The sequence below is a fragment of the Chelmon rostratus genome, chromosome 1 (genome assembly GCF_017976325.1).
Source record: "Chelmon rostratus isolate fCheRos1 chromosome 1, fCheRos1.pri, whole genome shotgun sequence".
Lineage (NCBI taxonomy): Eukaryota > Metazoa > Chordata > Actinopteri > Chaetodontiformes > Chaetodontidae > Chelmon > Chelmon rostratus.
In genome coordinates, this window is record NC_055658.1 from 24,952,305 (window position 1) to 24,973,914 (window position 21,610).

At 42.2% G+C, this 21,610-nt stretch overlaps 1 protein-coding gene across 2 annotated transcripts in view; it reads left to right on the top strand.

Annotated features, from left to right (window-relative positions):
• mpped2a (metallophosphoesterase domain containing 2a) overlaps nucleotides 1–21,610 on the top strand; it is a 65,163-nt gene that overhangs the window by 18,896 nt on the left and 24,657 nt on the right. For both annotated transcript variants that reach the window (XM_041934693.1, XM_041934684.1), the window contains 2 exons: nucleotides 4,238–4,419; nucleotides 12,013–12,238. In XM_041934693.1, the coding sequence (XP_041790627.1) occupies nucleotides 4,238–4,419; nucleotides 12,013–12,238 (408 nt within the window). The remainder of the gene's footprint in view (nucleotides 1–4,237; nucleotides 4,420–12,012; nucleotides 12,239–21,610) is intronic.

The following is a 21,610-nucleotide window of genomic DNA, read 5'->3' on the forward strand; positions in this document are numbered from 1 at the left end:
TATATATATATGTGTGTGTGTGGCTGGGTGTTCGGCCATCCCATGTGGTTCTGCATTCGTCCTTCCTCCATGAAGAGAACTGTCGAATCCTGTAAAGCTGCATGACGTCCAGGCACCACAGAGAACCAAATCTAATCACCAGCTACACTGCTATGTATACGCTGCTCTGATGGCTTACATTAATGTGTGTGTGCGTATCGGTGCATTGAAACATATTTAATGCACACGGTCAATAGTAAACATCATTTTCTCTGGAGCTAGTTTTCATTTTGTCCAGTGGGTTGAATATGGAGTCCAGGGCGGCTCGATCTGCTCCACTTTCTCAGAGCGAGGCTGAGATCTTTCAGCTGGAGCAGCGAAAGAGCTTTAAAGGAGGGACCGGACTAATGGCTACCAAATACTGACTACTGACTGCTACAGACGAGAAAACACAAGCCACAGGCAACGGACGAGATTCTGTTTTCTAGTTACAAGTCTTCTGTCAAGTCTGTGGTCTTCAAATGCACCGATGAGGAAAAATTATCACAAATTAATATACAACAAAACAGAATTTAATCACTCTTCTCTAAACAGTGCTGGCTTTTTGAGGATCAGAGTCTCTTATGTCTGCGCTGTAAATTTTATGCTTGCTCAGGTGTTCAGACAAACAGCCCATGTTGCTTGAGGTGCCAGAAAGATATGATCCAAGAAGTCCAGTTTGAGTTGCAGATCCATTCGTTAACAGATACTTAAACACTGCACAGTGGTTAATGATATTTAAAAGGATTTTATTGCTCTGGACAGTTTTCTGGAGGCACTAGTTTCAGCTTTCGTTGCAATGATTGCATAATAAACACTAGAAATAAGGAATTCATGCTACATAATCTCCAGGATTTGTGCTTGCACGTATGTGATTGGCCAGTGCAGTGCTTTGCCAGATGATGTCACATAACGTTGCTGCAAAAATTGAAATAGGTTAAACTTTTTAGCCGGAGAATCCTGCATATTTTTGCCAGAGATTTTCAACAGTTGCCTAACTCAAATTAAAGAGGCTGTTACATGTTTTTGTCTGTCTGTCTGAATCCAGCATGTCAGAATCAGACCTTAAACAGCCTCTTCTTGCCCTGCAGCTTTCAATTCATCCACTTGTGCAGAGGCAGAAGCAACACTTGTGGAAGTCTCGAGCTGCTGCAGACAGTAGCTCCTGATGAGGACTCCAAATGGTGGTTAGACAAAGAGAGCTGTGTGATTATGGTGACATAGTTTGTCAATTAGATTTAGCTACGCTGTTACTACTGATGTATCGATCCCTTTAACAATGTTGTATGGTTGTATCAGGTCAGTGTTGTAAATCAGAGTGAGTGTGACTGATGTGATTTTTGATTATGAATAATTTGCCGTGGCCCTCAGTCGCCAGATCAACTCATCTGCACAGTGATGGGATTTTATGGAGCAAATGTCAGCCAGAGCTCCCCAACACCATCATCATGGCGCCAGATGCGGGAATATCTTGAGCATGAAGGGTGCCCATCCCTCAGACAGAGCTCAGGGAGTTGACGGCTCTATGACAAGGAGCATTGAAGCTGTTCTGCAGGTTCATGGCGAACCAACAGTATTAGTCACCCGTTTGTTTATCACGACTGAGGATTTTATCCAATTCGCCGCCCCTGCTGCAGACTTCTGACCACAGATAGTGACTGCAGATGGTGGCTGGACTCCAGGCTACAGACAGTGACTACACGCTGCAGATGGTCACCAGCTTGTCCACCGTTGTCCTACACCAACAAGACCTTGCAGATGACAGTTCAACTCAAAAACAGAACAACAACAGATTCCAGGCTGTTTGCGAAGCTTTAGAGTAGAACAGAAGTGTTGCACAATCTGGCTTCATGTGCGTTTCTTTTATTCAGATGACATTTCAGCCCTCAGGGGTGCTTCAGCATCCACAGTCATTTTCTACTCAAGTTTACTTCCTGTGATCAGCACCTCACGACAACCCTTGGTGTTCGTTACTGCTCTGTTATTGTTTGTGAAGCTTTCCCGTGTCTAATATTCTGCTCAGCATGCCCTAGAAATGGGAAAACAGGAAAATTGCTTCCCAAATGAGAACTCCTCAAATGCAATGTGCCCCCCCCCCACTAATATTTTCTTTTGTGCCGAGGTGCCCATTTTCTCCGTCTCTGTTAACGACGTCGTCTCCAGTCTGAAACCTTTTGATTTCATCTTCTTCTGTGGATGTTTTTATGCCATGTTTGTGCACACATGCAAGTTAACTCTGTGTATATGTGTGTGTGTGTGCGTGTGTGTTTGTGTGTGTGTGTGTGTGCTTGTCAGGTTGGAGATTGCAGCGTTGATTATGTGTCTGATGTTGTCGACAGAGTGACATCCCTTCTAATGAAATAATGGTCTAGTGGCAGAGTGCTGGAAGATTGCACATTGTAGACTTCAATTACAGACAAGATTATTTTTTTTTCCTCTTTCCTTTCAGTCAGAAAAAAGTACAGGTTTTTCTTCCTTTTTAACAGACGTGCTCACATCGAACAAAAAGGCTGAAGAAAAGGCTTCTTCCAGCCAGACTTGAGTCTAAGTGTTTTTTCTTTAGATAATGGATAGAAAGGACATGGCATGCCTTAATTCACCATCTCTTTAGCCAATCTGATGCCACAAAACAGCCATTGCCCTCCCCGTGTGCACAAATCAACCCGAGCACTGGTTGTTTTCCAGCCCAAGCTGCACATTTCTCACTGTTGTAACTGTCTCCTCTTTTCTTTGAGATGCATTTTGCTGTGCTGCATGCATTATTCTGTGGACCATGTAATTTATTTTGCACAACAAATGATCTTTTTAAGGTTCCAGTCTTCAGCTGTGTCCCCTCTGCTATCTGGTATGAAATTAGCATACATTTCCTAAAAATATGCTTCTGGATCAAGTGTACCTTTTTAAAATATCACAAAGAGGGAAAAGGGCACATTCTTTGAATCGCAGCTCTTTTTACTGAGAATAATGTTCGAAATAATAAAATGACTAAATGAAACCATGGGCAGATGTCTTATGAATAAGTGGAAAAGTTCTTTGCTTGCAAGATGGGTTGAGTTTGGTCCTTTTTCTTGGTGATGAAAAGGAATCAAACATACTTGACTGATGACATTGTCATTTGATGGGTAAGAAATCGGTTTCTTAGAATTTATACAGCCCTTTTCAGATTGATGGCGTCCAGCTGCAGTGTTGGTCGCCTCGTAGGGATTTTGAGAAAGTCACAGCTAAGGTGCTAAAGACATTTTTTACCGATTAAAATGTCTGCAAACGACCTCGAGGGCTGAAAATATTCACAAACTGTGTCAACAGCTTCTGAAGTTGAGGGTAAACACCTGCAATTCCTGCTCCTCAGCAATAATATATATTTATTTATTATTTATGATTATTATTGTATATATTTTACAGCCAGTTTATCTCTGCCTGCTTTACATTTTCATACATAATCCATAACCTATGTCACAGCAGTTTTCATAAAAACTAATATTACTCAAACATAACATGGAATTCACTGCATGTTGCGAGGCAGCATGTTGTTAAAGGAGTATTTCCAAGGAAGCACCGATAAAGTTCATTCAACATAATAAAACTGGTGTAAGTCATTGATTACGTTGGTATGTGGAAGCTGTTGTTAATGCAGTAAAATGAATGAACATGCACATGTCTTCACTTTCATCAACCATCAACACAAACAAACACACACACAGGGATGTACAACAAACTGACCTGAGTTCAGTGAAACAAAGTCACTGACATTATAAATCTCAACCCAGCGATGCATGATTTACTGGTATTACCGTTTCGGTTTGTTTTTTCCAGTTTGTGTTTTGTAACCTTTATTAAAAGGGACAGCAAAGTCAGACAGGCAACATTAGGGTGAGGGAGGGGGGACCCCATGCAACAGAGGCCCCCATCCAGACTCGAAGCTCAGCGGATGCCTCATATACAGCTTTTTTATACATAAAAAGTCAAAATCGCATATAATTAAACTGTGAGCAGGAGCTGACCAGAATTTCACCCAATTAGCTCACAGTCCAGAAGAATCTTTAACTTGCCAGATAATAATTCGAAATAAATATATGTGAATTAAGAACCACCACTGATGGATTATGAAATGTTGTTTACTGTGTCATTATTGATTGTCACATTGTTTGTCCTGACGTAAAGTTTAGGGCTCATTGTTCAACCCCGCTCTCAACAGCTCTCTCTCTCTCTGTCTCTTCAGGGTGGACCCCATTCCTTATGACACTCCCAAGCCAGCAGGACACACCAGGTTTGTGTGTGTGTCAGACACACACTCGCGCACAGACGGCATCCAGATGCCCTACGGCGACGTGCTGCTTCACATGGGTGACTTCACCGAGCTGGGCCTGCCCTCCGAGGTTAAGAAGTTCAACGACTGGCTAGGTACTAAGCCGCTTAAGACACACATTCGCCCGCACGCCGCTGGAACGCACGCATTGTTTTCACACTCGCGCAAAGCTGACATGCGCAGGCTTTCGTGAGCAGGGGGACGGGCCAAGGCACGAGACATGTTGCACGCATAACTAGAAACTGGGCCACACAGTGATTCCCCCTGGCCCTCCCCCGCTGACCCCACAACTGCTGTGCTAAAGTGTCCAGTTTAACCCTTCTGACCTAACACCCTGGCTCAGTTAACCTTTGACCTCTCCCTCTGGCCCCATGCTGTGTGTGTGTGTTTGTGTGTGTGTGCGTGTGTGTGTGTGTGTGTGTGTGTGTGTGTGTGTGTGTGTCTGTCCCAGCAGCCAGTGTTTCATTTGTAGACCCTCCAGGCGAGAGATGAAGTGACTCTGAAGCATTTCTGTCCCTCTAATGTAGTCAGGTTTCACACACACGCTCCAAAAAACACACACATGCAGTCTGACGTTCCCTCTCACCAAGTGCATAAATCAATAAGTGCCACCCACCACACTCACCCCAAATTTAAAGGCATGAGCACAATGTCTGAAATGCATTCTTAAAACAGTCTGAAAGACTGAATGCACTGAATGCAATTTTAGCTGCATTGCAATTGCATATAAAGCAAACGGAAAGACGCAAGTTGACAAATTGCCCTGGGAGGCACGAATGGAGGCAAAGACATGTCTGCATGTGTTGAAAATGTTTGAGCACGAGGGGAAATTTGTGCATATCCCGAAGCCTCATGACTCCAGTTCATGTGCTGATGGAGACGAGAGTAAAAAGGACACTGGAGGGAGAACTGGAGTTCCTTGTGAGTGTTACATTCAGTCAAAATGGAGCTGTCACACACACGATTGTTGTGCATGATGCCAGCTAGTTCTGCCTGATGTCTCTCATTGGCTGATGGGGGTGAATAAACAGGGACTGCAAAAACAATCCAGCGGCTGAGGTTAAAATTCTCTTTGTGTTTTCTCTGGACGCACCTCGGCACTTTTCTCTCTGTAGTTAGGCCTTTGTACAAAAAGTGGATGAAGACACCACAAGGAACAGGAAGTGGTTTGATGCTGAAAAAGCGTTGAGGGACTTGAAGATTGGCAGCGATGTTTACCTTCAAAATCCAGCTTCAGTTCATGATGCGGGGCCTGCTGAGAGGGAAGTAAACGTGTCTCATTTTACCATAATGAAAACTAAGTTTGTTAGACTTAGACTAAACAATTAATAAATACAATGGAGTATTTTTTCAGAAAGCCTGACCTATTTTTATTGTAAGAGTTGGAACCTTCAGTTTTACAAAAAAATGTCAACCCTTCTCAAAATCTATATTCTGAGTATCAAACGCTCACCCCCTGTAGAGCTGAAAGGTGGCTGTCAGAGTTTTGCCGCTCCACAGATGACAGCAGCTGCAGTCAGTCTGGATTCACAGCAGTTGCAGTTGGATTCCAACATTCATCCAGTTTTTTAGAAACTTCTCAAAGCGCTCCTGCAGCAGAATCTTGACTGTCCGTCCTCATGCTCGCTATGTTCCGTCAGAATTTAGCTAACAACATCTCAATCCCCATGCACAGTCGTGTCAGAACCTAACGGATAAACATGGGAGGGTGTGTTTGGGTGTTTGGATAGAAAGCACACTCGCACACACAACTCCAACATTTAGAAGGGAAAAAAAAGAGCTTTTTAACTGGTCTCACAGATAAAAACGTGTAATAACTGCTGCAGTCTGATACAGGTTTGATGTGTATTTGCAATGATTCAACACTCCATATCTTTATATTGTTTTATACACAGACCTTTAAAACCTGAAGTTTCAGTTGTTGAATTGCCACAGTAAGTGAACCCAATTTTTCCAGGCTGACTCTTTACTGTACTGCCAGGTGCTGTGCCCTAATTCTCCTGATGCACAAACACACACACACACACACACACACACACACACACACACACACACACACACACATATGCCCCATTTCTTTCCCCTCTGTTTTCTGCAGTATCACTGCGAATACAGCACCTGCCAGCACCAGGAGGACACACTGGTCAGCTTTTCTATCAAACTCCTCCATCCATCAACACAGACAGCTACATCAAGCGCGTGTGTGCGTGTGTTTGTGAGTGTGTGTTTGTTCTTTGTTAAGCCGGGGTGAAAACAGCGATATCGGCCATAATGGGGAATCGATGCAGAGCAAAGTGGAAAATGGCTCAGTGTAGCTGGGAGCACCTTGCCTGTTAATGTCCTGTTGAAGGTTGTGAGTGTGGAGCTGACACCTGGTTATCAAACTCTGTGGGTGAAAGGGAAGAAACTACAACTAAAATATTACAAACACTTGTCGAAAATGGAGGAATAAAAGGTTTTTTTGATTAAGTTTGACAAAAAAGTTATAATATGAATATTAAAGCTGTAATTTCAGCTGTAATTGGTCAAATTTAAACATCACTCTGGTCTGGTCTGTCCTGGCTTCAAGTATCCATATTGGTGAAATTGTAGTAAAGATATTATTTCTTATTTCTGTAGCTTGTGCAAAGGACCGCCTTCAGACGATCAAAGCTGCTAAAGTTTAGAAGCTTTTAAGTCAGTGAAAGCATGCTTTAGCCTGCATCTTTCATTTCCACTGTTGTGAGGGGAGCCAGCTCTCAACAGTCTGCAGGTATGCATGATGTGGATTTTACCGTGTAGGTGTGAGCTTTACATACAGAATGGGCTCCAATAAAGAAAACCCAGGTGCATGTGAAAGGTTCAGTATTCCCTCCAAGGCTGTTTTTTGTCTGCTGATGAAGGCAGAGAGAGACTAAGAAAGGAAGCGACTGAGTCAGACATGGAGGAGGTCGGGAGTCGGCAGCGAGATGAAAACCACATGGGAAAATGACATTTTGAAGGCACATTAGTACAGTAATTGATGCTGTATGTGGATGCTTTTCTGAGGGTTGCAATGCGTGGACTGACTGCTCACACATGCTTCCCAAATAGTGTAAACTTTGGGCTGGATGAGGTTGTTATTGCAGATTTAAAGCTTCAGAGTGGCGTGTTTGTGCTCCTCTGCTGCCTCTCAGACTCTGGAGGAGGCAGCAGTTTGTCCGGGCCATCGACTGATGTTTGGCCTGTTGAGGGAAATCATTGGAGATCGATGCAGAGGAACGAGCTTTCCCTGACCCAGCGTGTCTGATGGTTGCGCACCAGCTCTGATCTGCTGCTTCAATCTGCTCCCACAGGCCTCAGTAGCCTGTGTGGGTTTGTGTCTGAGCCCAGATGTGTAATGTGTGTTGATACAGGAGTTGATTATATGTGTTCAACAGTGAGAGCTAACTCTAGGACGTTCAATTTACTTCCTGTTTTTGTTTTCAGTTTGTTTAAAGAGTAAATCATGTGAAGTAAAAATTAGGCAAATATCGTCCTACCTCTTTCTTGATTTGGTGAATTAAGGGTTTATTTTGACCAAACCAGAGTCTGTGATGATTGCTGGAACAGTGAGAGACAAACCAAGACGGTTTTAGTGAGTTTTGTTTTCTACGATGATAAAATTACTGTTTTTGTAAATGGAGTCTGGTAGCTTTGGTGTTTCTGGCTAAACAAAAAAGATGTTACTCTTTAACTACAAGGTCTGTCTCTGTAGGGTCATTTCCATAATGTTCTCAAACACTAAGAAAACTACACTACATACATTGGACATACATTGACAGTGCACAAACACCCCAAGAGATTAATATTGCAGCCCATTTGGCAGCTGCAGGCTGCAGCACTTAATACTCAATACTAGACCAGGTTAAAAAGATGTAGCCCCCAATACTCACTTAGACAAGAAAACATGGGAAAATAGTTTCCCTAAATACAGATAATATTTGGCAGGACATTATTTTATATGTTTATTTTGCAATGTGTAGGTTTGCAGATCATTTAAAGGACAAATTTATGTTAAAATAAATATACAAGAAGTATTTCTCTCATTGTCTTAGTTTGCCTTCTTATGGGCATAATGCGCAAAATAGATATTCGACTGGTTCAAACCTGTGGTTTTCAGATCACAGCTCATTTGTAAAGAGCCAAACGAGGCTATTTCTCCTACCCGCAGGTTGGTTCGCCTACATTAGCTAACACTTGATCATTGTTGTTAGGTGAGAAAATAAGATTTATCTCCTGCGATTAACTGACTAGTCGACTACTTTTCGGGACTAGTTGATGACAACTAAAATGCAGCAGTCCTGAATGTCGTAGTCGCTCATAGAAGAAAAAAAAAAAGCTGGCGACCATTTTAATAATCGTTTAAGCAAAAATGACCCAGTTTCTGCTTGAGAAGTTGCGGGTTACCTTTGTCTTATATGATAATAACCTGAATATCTTTGGGTTGACTGTTTGCTGTTTGTTGGACAAAACAGTTTTGCTATTTTCCATCATTTTATGATCTAAACAATCATGGATTAATCACAAAAATAACTGTCAGGTTAATTGATAATTAAAATATTGGTTAGTTACAGCTGTGATTTTGTCATGTTTCTGGACAGTGAGTTTATCAGATTGTTATTCCTGTAAACAGCTGCCGACTAATGCAGGAAGCAAACAGAACAATAAAGTTGCAGGTTGTAACACCAGAGCAGAAACCCAGAAAACACGTGTTGATTTGGATCTTGGGTTTTCTCAAGGATTCATTTTGAGGAGACGTGACCTGTTTAATTTAAGGAATGCAACATGGTTTTATTTAATGTTTGGAAAGAGAGTGTATTTTTATTATTGCACTTTGGAAAAAACTGCATGCAGGTGCAGCTCTTTTGTCTTACACAGAAGTCTGTCTTCTTGAGAGGTATGACAAAACATTTCTCTGCACACTTTGCTCTTGTTCTTCAAAGAGATTTCGGTTTGATTTTCCTCCTGTCTTTCATACCCCCTGTTTGTGGGCGAAGAATAAAAAATAAATCTCGGTGCATCACTCCACCAACCCTCTGTAAGATGTATCACAGTGGCAATAAAAAGCAGTAGAAATTCCCAGCAGAGTAATGGAGATGGAGTTGTTTGATGGTAATTATGTTTTTTTCCCCACCTTTTCCCTGCCGGGATGATTCGCTTTGGTGTGTGTGTGTGTGTGTGTGTGTGTGTGTGTGTGTGAGTGAGTGTGTGTGAGTGTGTGTGTGTGTGTGTGTGTGTGTGTGTGAGAGAGAGAGAGAGATCCAGTTAGAGTGCCAGGGGACTGAGAGACGGCGCTCTCATATAAGGTTAGACTGGAATTTATGATCCTGAGACGCGACAAGAACTAATTTACAGTAGCGGGAATGAAACCTATAGACCGGGGAACCATGATTCTTTCATTTTCGGCATTAGAGAACACACACACACTGTGTCTTGCATGCACACACACTCACACACTAGATTTTTCTTTTTATTTATCCGCATCGTGCCAGCACATCTTGACTGAATTTTTATTTTATTCAGTTTATTTTAGTTCAGTTTCATTTCCAATTCTGAACTTCACTGCTGCAAAATTGAGCGGCTCACATCTTTTCTTTCACTTACTGTCATGAGTCAAAAGCATTTTTATTCAACAAATAAGTTTTATTGGATTCTTTATTGAACATTTTATTCAATTTGCCCTCTTGGCATGCATTATAACATTCTGCTATTCCTGGCCGGAGAAATACGGAGCGGAGGAACTAAAAGCAGAAAGCACTCCACAAATAGGGGCAATCAGCTGATGTTGGGAAGCTGAATTCCTTCCTAGCAGTCAGACTCAAAGTTTTCATTGATCAAATTCATTGATTTCATTTGGGTGCATTGCTTTTGTGTAGTTATGTCATATCGGCAGCTATATTTCAACATTTAGCAAAGCATATGTACAATCTAGACCTCTAAACTTTAACCTCACAACTAAATTCAGCTCATTTGTTGCAGCAGACCAGCTCAGTATTGGGTCCATGCAATGATATGAATCTTGACAGCACCACATCTTCGACCAAACAAAATGATAGCATGTTAAGAAATGATCTTTAGCGATCAGGATGAAATTGTTAGCGCATCACTCAGTCATCACTCATGTCACTGTGAGCTTCCAAAGCACCATCCTGCCAAAATAAAACAATCAAAATGAAACCACACAGTATTATAAAGTAGAGCTGAAGCAGCTAAATTCTGTTGATTGACAGAAAATTAATTGAATATTTTCAGAATTGATTAATCATTTAAGACATTTTTCAAGCAAGAATGCCAAACATTCATAGTTCCAGCTTATCACTTGTTATGATTTAATGCTTTTCTTTGTATTAATTGAAAGTGAAGAAAAATTAGCTTCGTGGACTGTTGGACGGCACTTTGGGCTGCTGGAAATTCTGGCGTTTTTCGCTGTATTCTGACATTTTAACGACCAAACAATTGAGAAAATAATTAGCACATTAATCAATAATGAAAATAACTTTTAGATGCAGCCCTATCATGCATTATATTGCCTTGGTTGTGGGTGCTGTAACTGGGGGCAGGAGTGCTGCAGCGCCCCGAGCACCCATTCCACCCATGGCTTTGGTCCAGCTAACCTTGCACATAAATTATCCTGCAGAAAGCTAACAGAGCAGGCTAAAAAGGACAGAAAGGAATAAAGACTGGAAGACGTTCAACAGGAAGCCTACAACAGAATCCAGGAGAGGAAAAAGAGAAATATAGAGAGAGAATGGAGAGGTGACGAAGGCCAGACCCTTTCGCTGAGTGCTCAATCGGCCGGAATAAAGTAGTAAGTCAGTTTCTTGATGGCAAAGGGGAACCGGGACAAATCACCCCGACAGAGGAGAGCGAAAAGGGCACAGCAGAAGTTGAAAGATGAGGGGATGAGAATTGTAATAGATGTTCTTCTCTATTTAGTTCAGGTTCATGCTTTTCCCAGCCGCCTGGCGTCAGCAGAGATGGACAGTGGTCTGCGAGGGTCAAGCAGAGCCGTCAGCTGTGGCTGTAACCTCTCTGACTGTCTGAATTGAGGGTATTTTTTCCCCCTCCACTTATCTGAGTTTTCTTTCCAGTCCTGATCTGTGCTCAGGGTTAGGTATACCGGGAGCTGCTGAGGGAGTGTATGCTCCATGTACAAAACATTAGGACAACCTGCTGTTTCTGTAGAAATACACCAACCAGCTAGAAAGTACAACCCCTGTGTGATTTTATAAAATACTGCTTGAAAGAGAGCAGAGCTGCACAATATGGAGGAAAATATGCTGCGTGTGAAGAATTTGTTCGCTGTTCAGAATTATTTACAGTGTTATGAAATCAAAATTTCAGTGTGCGCTCAATAATACACTGATATTTGCTGACAACATGAAGTAAAATCTGTGCAAATATAGATTCAGAAATGGTGTCGTCCAGCAACAGATTTGAACTCTTATTGAATTTTATCAGAACGATAAAATAAATCGCTGCTCAGTTAAGAGTCAATCTAAATCTTTATTTGTTTGCAGTGATGCAACACATTATGCATATAAAGGAGGTTAAAACTATATAAATATACTGAGCATCAAGGCCAGACTCAAATGATGTAACTGCAGCGTCTGCAGTTCAGTTGGTAGATCTGTGGACATGAGACCTCACCTCACCACCCTCTCCCTGCTTGCTCCTGTCTCTTCTAGGTGGCCTCCCGTACGAGTTTAAGGTGGTGATCGCCGGGAACCACGAGCTGACCTTCGATAAGGACTTTATGGCCGAGCTGGTGAAGCAGGATTACTACCGATTCCCCTCAGTCTCCAAACTCAAACCGGAGGACTTTGACAATGTCCAGTCGCTCCTCACAAACTGTGTCTACCTGCAGGACTCGGACGTCACCATAAAGGGATTCCGGATATACGGGGCGCCGTGGTAAGAGCACAGCTACTTTCTCTCTTTTACCCTAACCTGCTCATCACTTTCTGTCGTTCATAATCGCTGAGTCACATTTCTGTCTAGTTGTGCTGTGGCTCCCTGAGGTGTAGGTGTGTCTTCTCCCTCTGTCAGCGTCTGGCTGTTTTCCAGCTCTCGTCCCTGCAGTAACTCTGTACTCTGCTGTTCGCTCTCAGCGAGGGGCCTCTCCTCCGCGCAGGGTGCTATTCCCAGCATGCACATTCCTTTATGAGCTCAGGACCTTCGCCTGCTCCCCGGGCTTACGTTACACCTGTGTTTTGACACGGGGTTAAGTGATACGCGTGTTACCGGGACACTCTGTCAATAGGCTCTCAGGTGTGGAAAGAAAGCAGGAATGGAGGGTGCGTTTGGTCGAGGAATGGTGCAAGCAGCATGCATTCGACAAACGGAAGCAGGTGGGAGTGTTGTTAAAGTGAGAAGTGTTTGTGCAGAGAAAGTTCTTCTGGTTACAGTGGAAGAAAACTCCTGAGATCACTGCTGCATTCATGGGTGTGTAAGTTCTCATGTAGTTTTATTTATGAACGTCAAAAATTCATACACTATAATGGTAACTTGTGCTCATGAGTTAGTGTTGTTTCAAAATTCATTCCTGGTAGGGATATGGTTCTATATTCAGTGTTTACACCTATATGACAAAGAAATAGCATAATTTTTTTTTGCACTTGGAAAACTTGCAGGTGCACAACAGTTTAGGTTTTTACAGCTGCCTGTTTTACTTTAGAGGCAATGAAACTTTATCTTGCAGGAAGGTGAAAGATAAAACTCGCACAGACGCGAAGATAAGATACACAACACGCAATAAAATACGTGAAACTAGTGAGATAAATGCCAAAGTGTTAAAATTTTACTAGTAAAATCACATATAGTACAATGTCCATTCAGCATCACATGAAACCTGGAGTGCATCCAGTCATCAGTGGTAAAAACATCACCGTTGCAATTTGTAGTAGAGCAAATGATACTGTAATACTACTTAATGTAAGTAGGTTTTTTTTCTCAGTTAATGATTTAGTCTTTAAAAGTTTAATTATATTCTTAATATGGCTCATTTATATTGACCAAGAACTCCTCATGTTAGCAAAGGTAAAATTAGCATATTTATCCAGACTAATTAACCAGATTTCTCTAAATCAGTGATCAAATTTAAAATGGATTATTCCCACATGGATTAACTAACTGTTCTATTAACTGACTAATAGTTTCAGCATTATTATTAGATGACACAAAAATCACTGAAATCCTACATTTGTCCAAAGTGTCTCAGACAGATGCCGACAGTTTGCTGGTACAAAACTTCATCTGTGTGATTCCTCTCTTTGCCTCAGTCACGTTTGCTAAAGCAGTCCAGTAGAGAGGAAGCCCTGTGGTTCAGCCTGAACTCTGACCTGCCGTCGTCTTGCAGGACTTGAGCCGTCTTACGGTCTGACCTCGGCTCGCCTGCACTGCAGCTGTGTGTTTTGTCGTGTGGCGGTCGTGGCTGGAACTTGTTCTGCTGCGACGGCCTGTTCTCTCTCTGTGCAACGGTTCTCACAAGTCAGCTCCAGACTTAAAATAACCATTGAGGTCACACCTTCATCCTTTAGCGGCTATAATTAGCAGGTTTGCCGCCCGGCTTCAGAAGTGGCGGAGGACGGTGTCGGGGCCAGATCCCAGCATTCCTCAGACATCACAGCAGCAGGAAGAAGAGATTACCTCTCTTTTCCCTCCATCCTTCCTCTTTTCCATCCTTCTGTTTGAAAGAGGAAGGATGCAGCCCCCCTCTCCCTGGTGGGTGTTTAGTGTGAGTGCTGGTAAGTGTCTGTTGTGACAGCTGGGGGTCTCGTGAGAGGCGGAGTGGACAGCTTGGCGCCCCCCCTGCCCCCGCTCCTCCTCGGCTTCCTCACCTCCTTCACACCCATATGCCGCCGTGGCCTGAGGTCTGGCCTGCTTGTCCAGTGTGAGGTCTCACTTAGCCCTGCAGTGACCCCTCACTTCATCAACAGCTCACCAGCTCGCCGCCTGGGTGGCCGAGGTCCTCCGAGCCCTTGGCGGTCTGCTGCTGCAGGCCGGGACACGACGGCATCACTCAGGAAATGTAGCGTGTAACTACCACCTGATAAACGCTGCTGTAGCTGCAGTGGGCTGCTCTGCTGCTGCTGCTGCTGCTGCTTTAAAAACACAATGAAATAACATGTTACCAGGTTCAGGATCAAAAAAGGATTTTCAGATTTCTTATAATAACCACAATTTAGAAGGTCTCCTAAAGAACTAAACCGAATGCTAACTGAAAATGCTAATTATCTTCTGTTTTCTGAGGATAAACTTGGTGACGCACCTGCCCAAACATTAAAACTGTGTTTTGACTACATAGAAAGTCAATGTAGTTTTTGGCCTGTTCCATATCCCGTTGACTCTTTCAACTGTAGAAATGCATCATGTTTTAGTTTAATTGTCTGCTTGCAGGTTAAGTGGTGATTTACAGCAATCAAATAATGAAGTTGAGTATAATATTTATAGTAGAACTAAGGAAATAATGCCTGTACCTCGACCCTGATTCCAAAAAAGTTGGGACGCTGTGTAAAACAACAGTTCTCCGAAGTGTTCCTGAGTCCATGTGTTAAAAAACCTTGATCCAATCATGTCTTCACAAAGTGGTGAACCTGCTTTATTTATGTTTTCCACAGCGTCCCAACTGTTTTGGAATTTCAGTACTGCTTTGTCTTGGCTATGATGCGTACAAGAGAAAATTACCAACCAATAGTTGTTTGTTTCTTAGTTTTTACTTAAATGCCACATATTTTACAACTTTTCATCAGAACGCGTTATGTCCCATCCACGTCGAGCTTAAACTGACAAATGTCACCAACAGAAACAAAATGTCATTAAAGGGACGTTCCCTTGTTTTTCTTTCACTTTAACAAGACATCAGCTTTGCTCATTTCTGCTCTCAGCAACTCAGCATGTAAGATGGAAAAGCAGCGCAAGCATTATTCCCACTTTGAATGAAAACACTTTTCAGTGCATATTACAGCCCAAACCACAGTACTTACAGCTTTAGTATTCTCTTTACTACTCCTCAGTTGTGTTTCATGAAACCCACTAAAATAATTACTTTAGGTTTGAAAGCACATTAACTCCTGGATCAATTAGTCCGATTTCTATGACAACAACAAGCAGGACTCTGAAGTTTTCTCTCGTAAACTGTTGAGAAGCAGCAGGTTCCAGCAGTTTATGCACAATAATTATACATGACGACGCTGCAGGTTTTCATCTGTGCGAGATGGAAGGAAACGTTCTGCTGTGATTGACTGATTAGAAACATTTCATCCTTCGTTCCACCGCTGCTCCCGCTCCCATTGCCTTTTTTTTTTAATCAATCTATCATTTTAATGTCTGTTTTAAAGGTCTTATGGATGAAAATGACAACCTGCTGCAGTGCTTTTCAAACATAATCCATTTTATCAGTTCAACTTGTGGCCATTTACAGCAGAAAGATTTAGACTGAGGAACAGGTCGTTCAGCGCAATATGTTTTAGCTAAAAGAATCGGACACGTCCGTCTGCCGTCCTCGCATACGCACACACAGACCAAACCTGGTCTCACATCATATCAGTGAAGATCTGCGCTTTCCCACGCCAATAGTTTCAACTTTTTTTTTTATCAAACTGAGGAAGCTAAGCCTGTTCTGAACTCGATTCTTCGGGGATCGAGGTGGATTTGAACAAGGCCGAGCTCTCTCACACGCAGCTTTTTGGTTTCTTAAATATGTGTCTGCATTGAAAATGTGCCAACAAGTTGCCTCAGTTAATTAATCTCAATAGAGTAACTGAAAAAACAGTTATCTGAAAAGAAACTTCAGTGTTGGGAGGGGGTTTGCCCCAGATGTTGGAAATCTGAGCTGCAGTTTTCCAAATGAGTTTATGACCTGAAGGACAAATCAGTGGTGAGAGATCATCATGTTCTGAAGCTCGTTTTCCCACTAACTTTCTCAATCGAACAAATAATGCACAAGACATTTGTTAATACGTTCCACTGCTGCTGATACTTTACTCTAAAACTCTGCTCTGACTCAGTTCACTCCTGCGTGGAGTGAAAGCAGTGTACCATGAAAGACACATAACACACACTGTTTAATGACAGATGCTTAACAGAGCGAATACCTAAACCTCCTCTTCCATCACACACACACACACACACACACACACACACACACACACACAGTGGAACGATGAGCAGGCTTCTGCACCTTGTCAATCAAACCTCGTTAAGAGGCGCTGAAGGTCTCTTGGAGCCGGACAGCTTTTGATTTTTTTCACGTTGTTAACTCTTTCTGCTCCAGGCAAGAAGATTTTGGGCAAAGTTCTTTTCTCTGAGTTTTAATTTCCATTCAATGTGTTTATTCATCTTCTTTTTAATCTTCTGCCTTTAATCTCGGGATATGAGTTTCTGTAATTTGCCCTTTGTAAATGGTAAAAAGCTGAGTGCTGTTCCAGCCTGACAGCTTTTTGATCTGTGTTGAAATGTTAGTCTGAGTCATTTATCAACTAAATATTTGAAGTTTTTCCCGGTCGCAGCTTTTCAAACGTGTGGTTTCTTCTCTGCTTGGTACCACTGTTTACTGAAGCAGGTGAGACTGTCTTTAACTGACATTCACTGGAGTACATGACTCAGCAACATCCATCTCATAAATCCGTGTGCAAATCCGCTGATCAACAACAATCAATATAAGTTAATTGACTTGGTCACAAACTTTGCTGTTTAATGCTTTCCTTTTTTACACATTCATTCAGGTATTTTCTGTCCCAATCTAGGGCCCCTCTCAAGGTTGTTTTAATTTTCCCAATTTTTAGGTTTTCCATTTTTTTCAGTTTTTTGCAACTGAACCACATTTTGTGCTCAGAAAGAGCGTCTAATCATGTGGTGGATTAATGAAACATCGACGACTCAATAAGAAAATATTAAAAATTTAACGGATATCAATGAATTTGATGTAACAACAGCTCAGTCACACTGGGTCAGTGGGTCTGACGGAGGCTACTCTCAAGAAATGTTCCTCCTTGATGTAAGATCATAAGCAGACGTAGTTTTTTTTATTTATTCCAACAGAATATCAGACTCCATGCATACACCCACGAAGTCTTCCCAGAACTCACTCATCTTGCGTCTGCTGATGTGGTTGCTCGTCTGAGAGTTTATTGAAGTGATGAGCTCTGACAAACCCTTTTACTGTTCAGAAAATCCCTCATTTTTATAATTTGCATCCACATTTTGTTAATTTCTGTCAGTTGGTTGCATTAAGTTCAGCGATTCTCTCCATGTTTTCTGCATCTCAGCCGTCACAGGGTCAGCCTATTTGTTTCTTTTGTTTGTTTCCAATCATTGTAAACTGAATCCTTTTTGATTCCTGGACTGTTGGTCAGACTAAATAAGCAGTTCTTTTGAGCTCAGGGGGAACCTGCCATCGGCAGTGGTCATTATTTTATAGACGAAAGTGTGAATCAATTCAAAGAACTCATGAGAATGATCGTTAGCTGCAGCACACACACAGTGCAGGAGGGGTGAGTGCAGATATGTGAGGAATCCTGCTGGTTCTGCCGACTCGATAAGCTCTGCTGACGGATTCAGACCAGAGACGTCCGAGCGGGGAGAAAGGACGCTGCGTCTCCAGGGATTAACCTGCTTTGTGATTCTGGACTTGACCACAACTTAACTGCCTGGTCAAATGTCAAACTGTTGCTGCTCCCTCTGCTGCCTCCTCCCAGCCAGGGCCTCCTCTCTGCTGGGGAGTCTCTTCCCTCCTCCCTCCTTTTCACTTCCTCCCCTGTCGTCCTCCTCTTCCTCCTTTCATTTCTTCTTTCCACTTCTCTTTCTTTCCTTCTCCTCATCCTCTTTTCATTCTTCTCCCTGCCTCTTGTCCTCTCATTTCTGCCCCCCCACATCTTATTTTCCCTCCCTCTCTGCTCCTCTTTTCATCGCAGCACTTCCTCTGGTTCCCGTGAACAAATGAAATAGCCATCAGTGTTCGGTGTGTTTAGCAAATCAGTCTGCGTGTGTGTGTGCATGCGTGTGTGTGTGCATGCGTGTGTGTGTGCATGCGTGTGTGTGTGTGTGTGTGCGTGCGTGCATGTGTGTGTTTGTCTGCCTTCCAGAGGCGGCAGATTAAATCCAGCTGCCCTCATTTGACTCTCTGAAGCTCACCTCAGGGGAAACCTGGAGGGCCAAATGCAGATTTGTCATTTGCAGATTTTAGTTTTATTCATGTATTCAGTTTTCACTGTAAAGGTCAGCTGTCTGCGTGTGTGTGTGTGTGAGAGAGAGAGAGAGAGAGGGAGAGGAAGAGGGGGGAGACAGCAGTGATACACACAAGTGATGTTTGAATATCGGCATGTTTAGCCTCAGTTGTTTTCATTACGAGGAGGGCAGAGATCAGTGAGGTTTGTTTTCCTCTGGACTCCTGTTTTCCCTCCTCCTGCCATCTATCTGTCTGTCTCTCTGCCGATTCTGTGTTGCCAAAAGTATGTGGATACCTCAGCGTCAGTGGTCCGGGGCTTAGTTTGAGTTAAGGAGAAATAATCTGCCATTATATGTGAGATAATAGTATGCTGCACTTTGGCAAAGATCCTTTCCTGTTTCAACATGATACTGTCACCGTGCACAAAGCAGCTCCAGGAAGAAATATTTTCCCAGATCCAAGAACCCCGACCCCATCCAGCACTTAAACCTTATAACTCAATGTCAGCGTTGAGTGGGAGCAAATCACCTGCAGCAGGTTCAAACATCTGGTGGAAAACCTGAATCTACAAGACTGGAGTCTGTTCAATCAGCTGATGGTTTCGGAATATCATTCACATATAGGTGTAATGTTTGGGTGTCCACATGCTTTTGGCCATGTAGTGTATGACTGTAAAAAAACCTCTTACCTCTCTCACTCACAAACACACACACACACACACACACACTTTATCTCTCGGGAAGTGGCCTTTTGTTGAATGAACATCCTGAAGCTGTAAAATAAAGACCACCTCTGACCCTCAACACACACACACACGCACAGTTTACTCTTCTTCTGGGAAAATACTGTTTGAAACGACTGGCTCACAGTATTCTTTTAATTAACTGTTTATTAAAATCTTTGCTAAAAGATGTATAAACACTTCAATCTCTCATCTGACAAAAACAAGTTGTGTCCTCATTATTACACCTGCAGAATAAATTAGACCGAAGCAAAACAACGAGAGACCACAAGGTAACAAACTTTTTAAAAGCGTATTAACTTTATTTGGACCTTTGTTGTGACAGTCACACACCGCCCACAGTGTGTTGTAGCTGCTAATGTCTAATATCAACAGAACTGATCCAGTACAATTACCTTTCGATGTAGCATAACTTCTGTTTGTTCTTCTATTTCTTTAGCCTGTTTCCTATTTATTCATCAAACAACATATATTTTCCATATTTACCTTTTTCGTATTCTGTGGACCAGAATGATTTCTTCATGAAAATATGTCTCAGTGCAGCTAAAAGAATCTTTCTCCTTGACGTGCTTCACTCACCTGTTAGAAAAAGCTCTCTTCCAGAAGACCCCGACTCATTTTATACCTGTGATACTTGTTTATTTTGAACTGACATTCTAAAGCTTTTCCAAAGAAAAACAGGGTCACATAAGAAACATTTATGGAGCTGAAAGATCAAATATCTGATTTACCCGTGAACAGATATCTTTTTCATTGTGTGTCTAAAAATAGGCCTTGAATTTCTGTGACTTCCAAAACATTTTCGCTTTGCTTCTGTGCTTCTTCTCAGATCTGTAGTCTGTATGTTTGGCAGCTCTATAACACTCGAGTGAAAGCGAATACAAGCATTTTTAACTTCTTGTTGTTTTCATTTGTTTGTGTCACCAAGATCTGACATTTGTGTCGGCCGCTTTTAGCTTAATCACCCCTAAGTCACCTCTTTGCCGGCGCCAGCCTCCGTCAGTTTGTGTTGGCTGTCTGCCCACCACACACACACACACACACACACACACACACACACAGAGTCAGAGTGTGAGCACATGGCAGCGTTACCTCCGATGAGGTAATGGGCCCTGACAAATGTCCGTCACCAAGAAGTCAAGGGCTTCATGGTCGCTCTGCCCTCGTTTCTTTCTCTCTGCTAAAAGTTAGTTTGAGGAAACTTTCTGAACCTCTGAAGAGTCACATTAAAACCATGAAATCACTGAGGAGCGATGTCTTCCTTTCTTCTCTCTACTTACACATTGCTCCACTCACTGCTCCACTTTTAAAAGAAAATTGTGATCTTATCGAATCAGAAAATTGCATTTTTTGTTTTATTAATTAAAATAAGTTGAAGATTGTGGGTGAACATTTGTAGTTTTATTGGCAGTCAGAGACATCCTGAATAATATCTGTCCTGTGTGACTTTTCAGAAAGTTTTTACTCTCTTCTTTCTTTTTCTTTCATGCCGTACGTCAGTTTCATAATGTTCCACTGACGTTAAGTTTATTTTGTTTCTAGAAAATCTAATTAGTCAACAATTTTGATCACCAATTATTTGTCTCCCTGGTTTCACCTTCTTACATATGAGCAGCTTTGCTTTGCATTATATGATAGTAAACTGAAATCTTTTTGGTTTTGATCCGTTAAAACAACTAATTTGAATACATTAAGCACGGCAAATTACTACACAAGATTATAATGGGCTTTTTTATTCTGACATTTTATGAGCAAAACAATCACTTGATTAAAGCCTGTTAGTTGCAGCCCCAGATGAATATGAAACAAACATAAATAAAAAGTGATAAGATGCAGATTTGTAACTGAATCAATATTATTCTTTACCCCTTGTGGAGGATTACATGTTGAAAGTTTTTCTGCCGTTGTGCCTGAGGAAACCTTTTCATAATGCGATCACATAAACCAATTAATAAAAAGCTTGTTAAGTTACGGCTAGGAAGTTTTTCTTTTTTCTGTTTTCCTGAAAAACCTTTTTGAAATGAAATGTTTTCAGTTGACAGCAGTGTGACATTAATTACAGTAATATTTCAGAATTAATGAGATAATGATTTATCGATGTTAAAATGTGACACCTTTACTTAATGGAGCGTAAAATGGAAATCGTCAAGCATCTGTTAACGGGGCTGGATTGAGGTGGGCGCTCCTGATGTTTGCGTATGAGTCTGGGCGTTACCGTTGTTGTCGTTGGCCCTGCCTGGTGCACCCATGGGTGCTGGTGCAGCTGCAGGTGATCATCGGGTTACAGATGCAGGGCTGTTCAGACTGTACGGAGCCTCCTGCAGCTGGCGATGAAGGCTAGGGTGAGGAGGAGGAGGAGGAGGGCTGTCCACGTCTG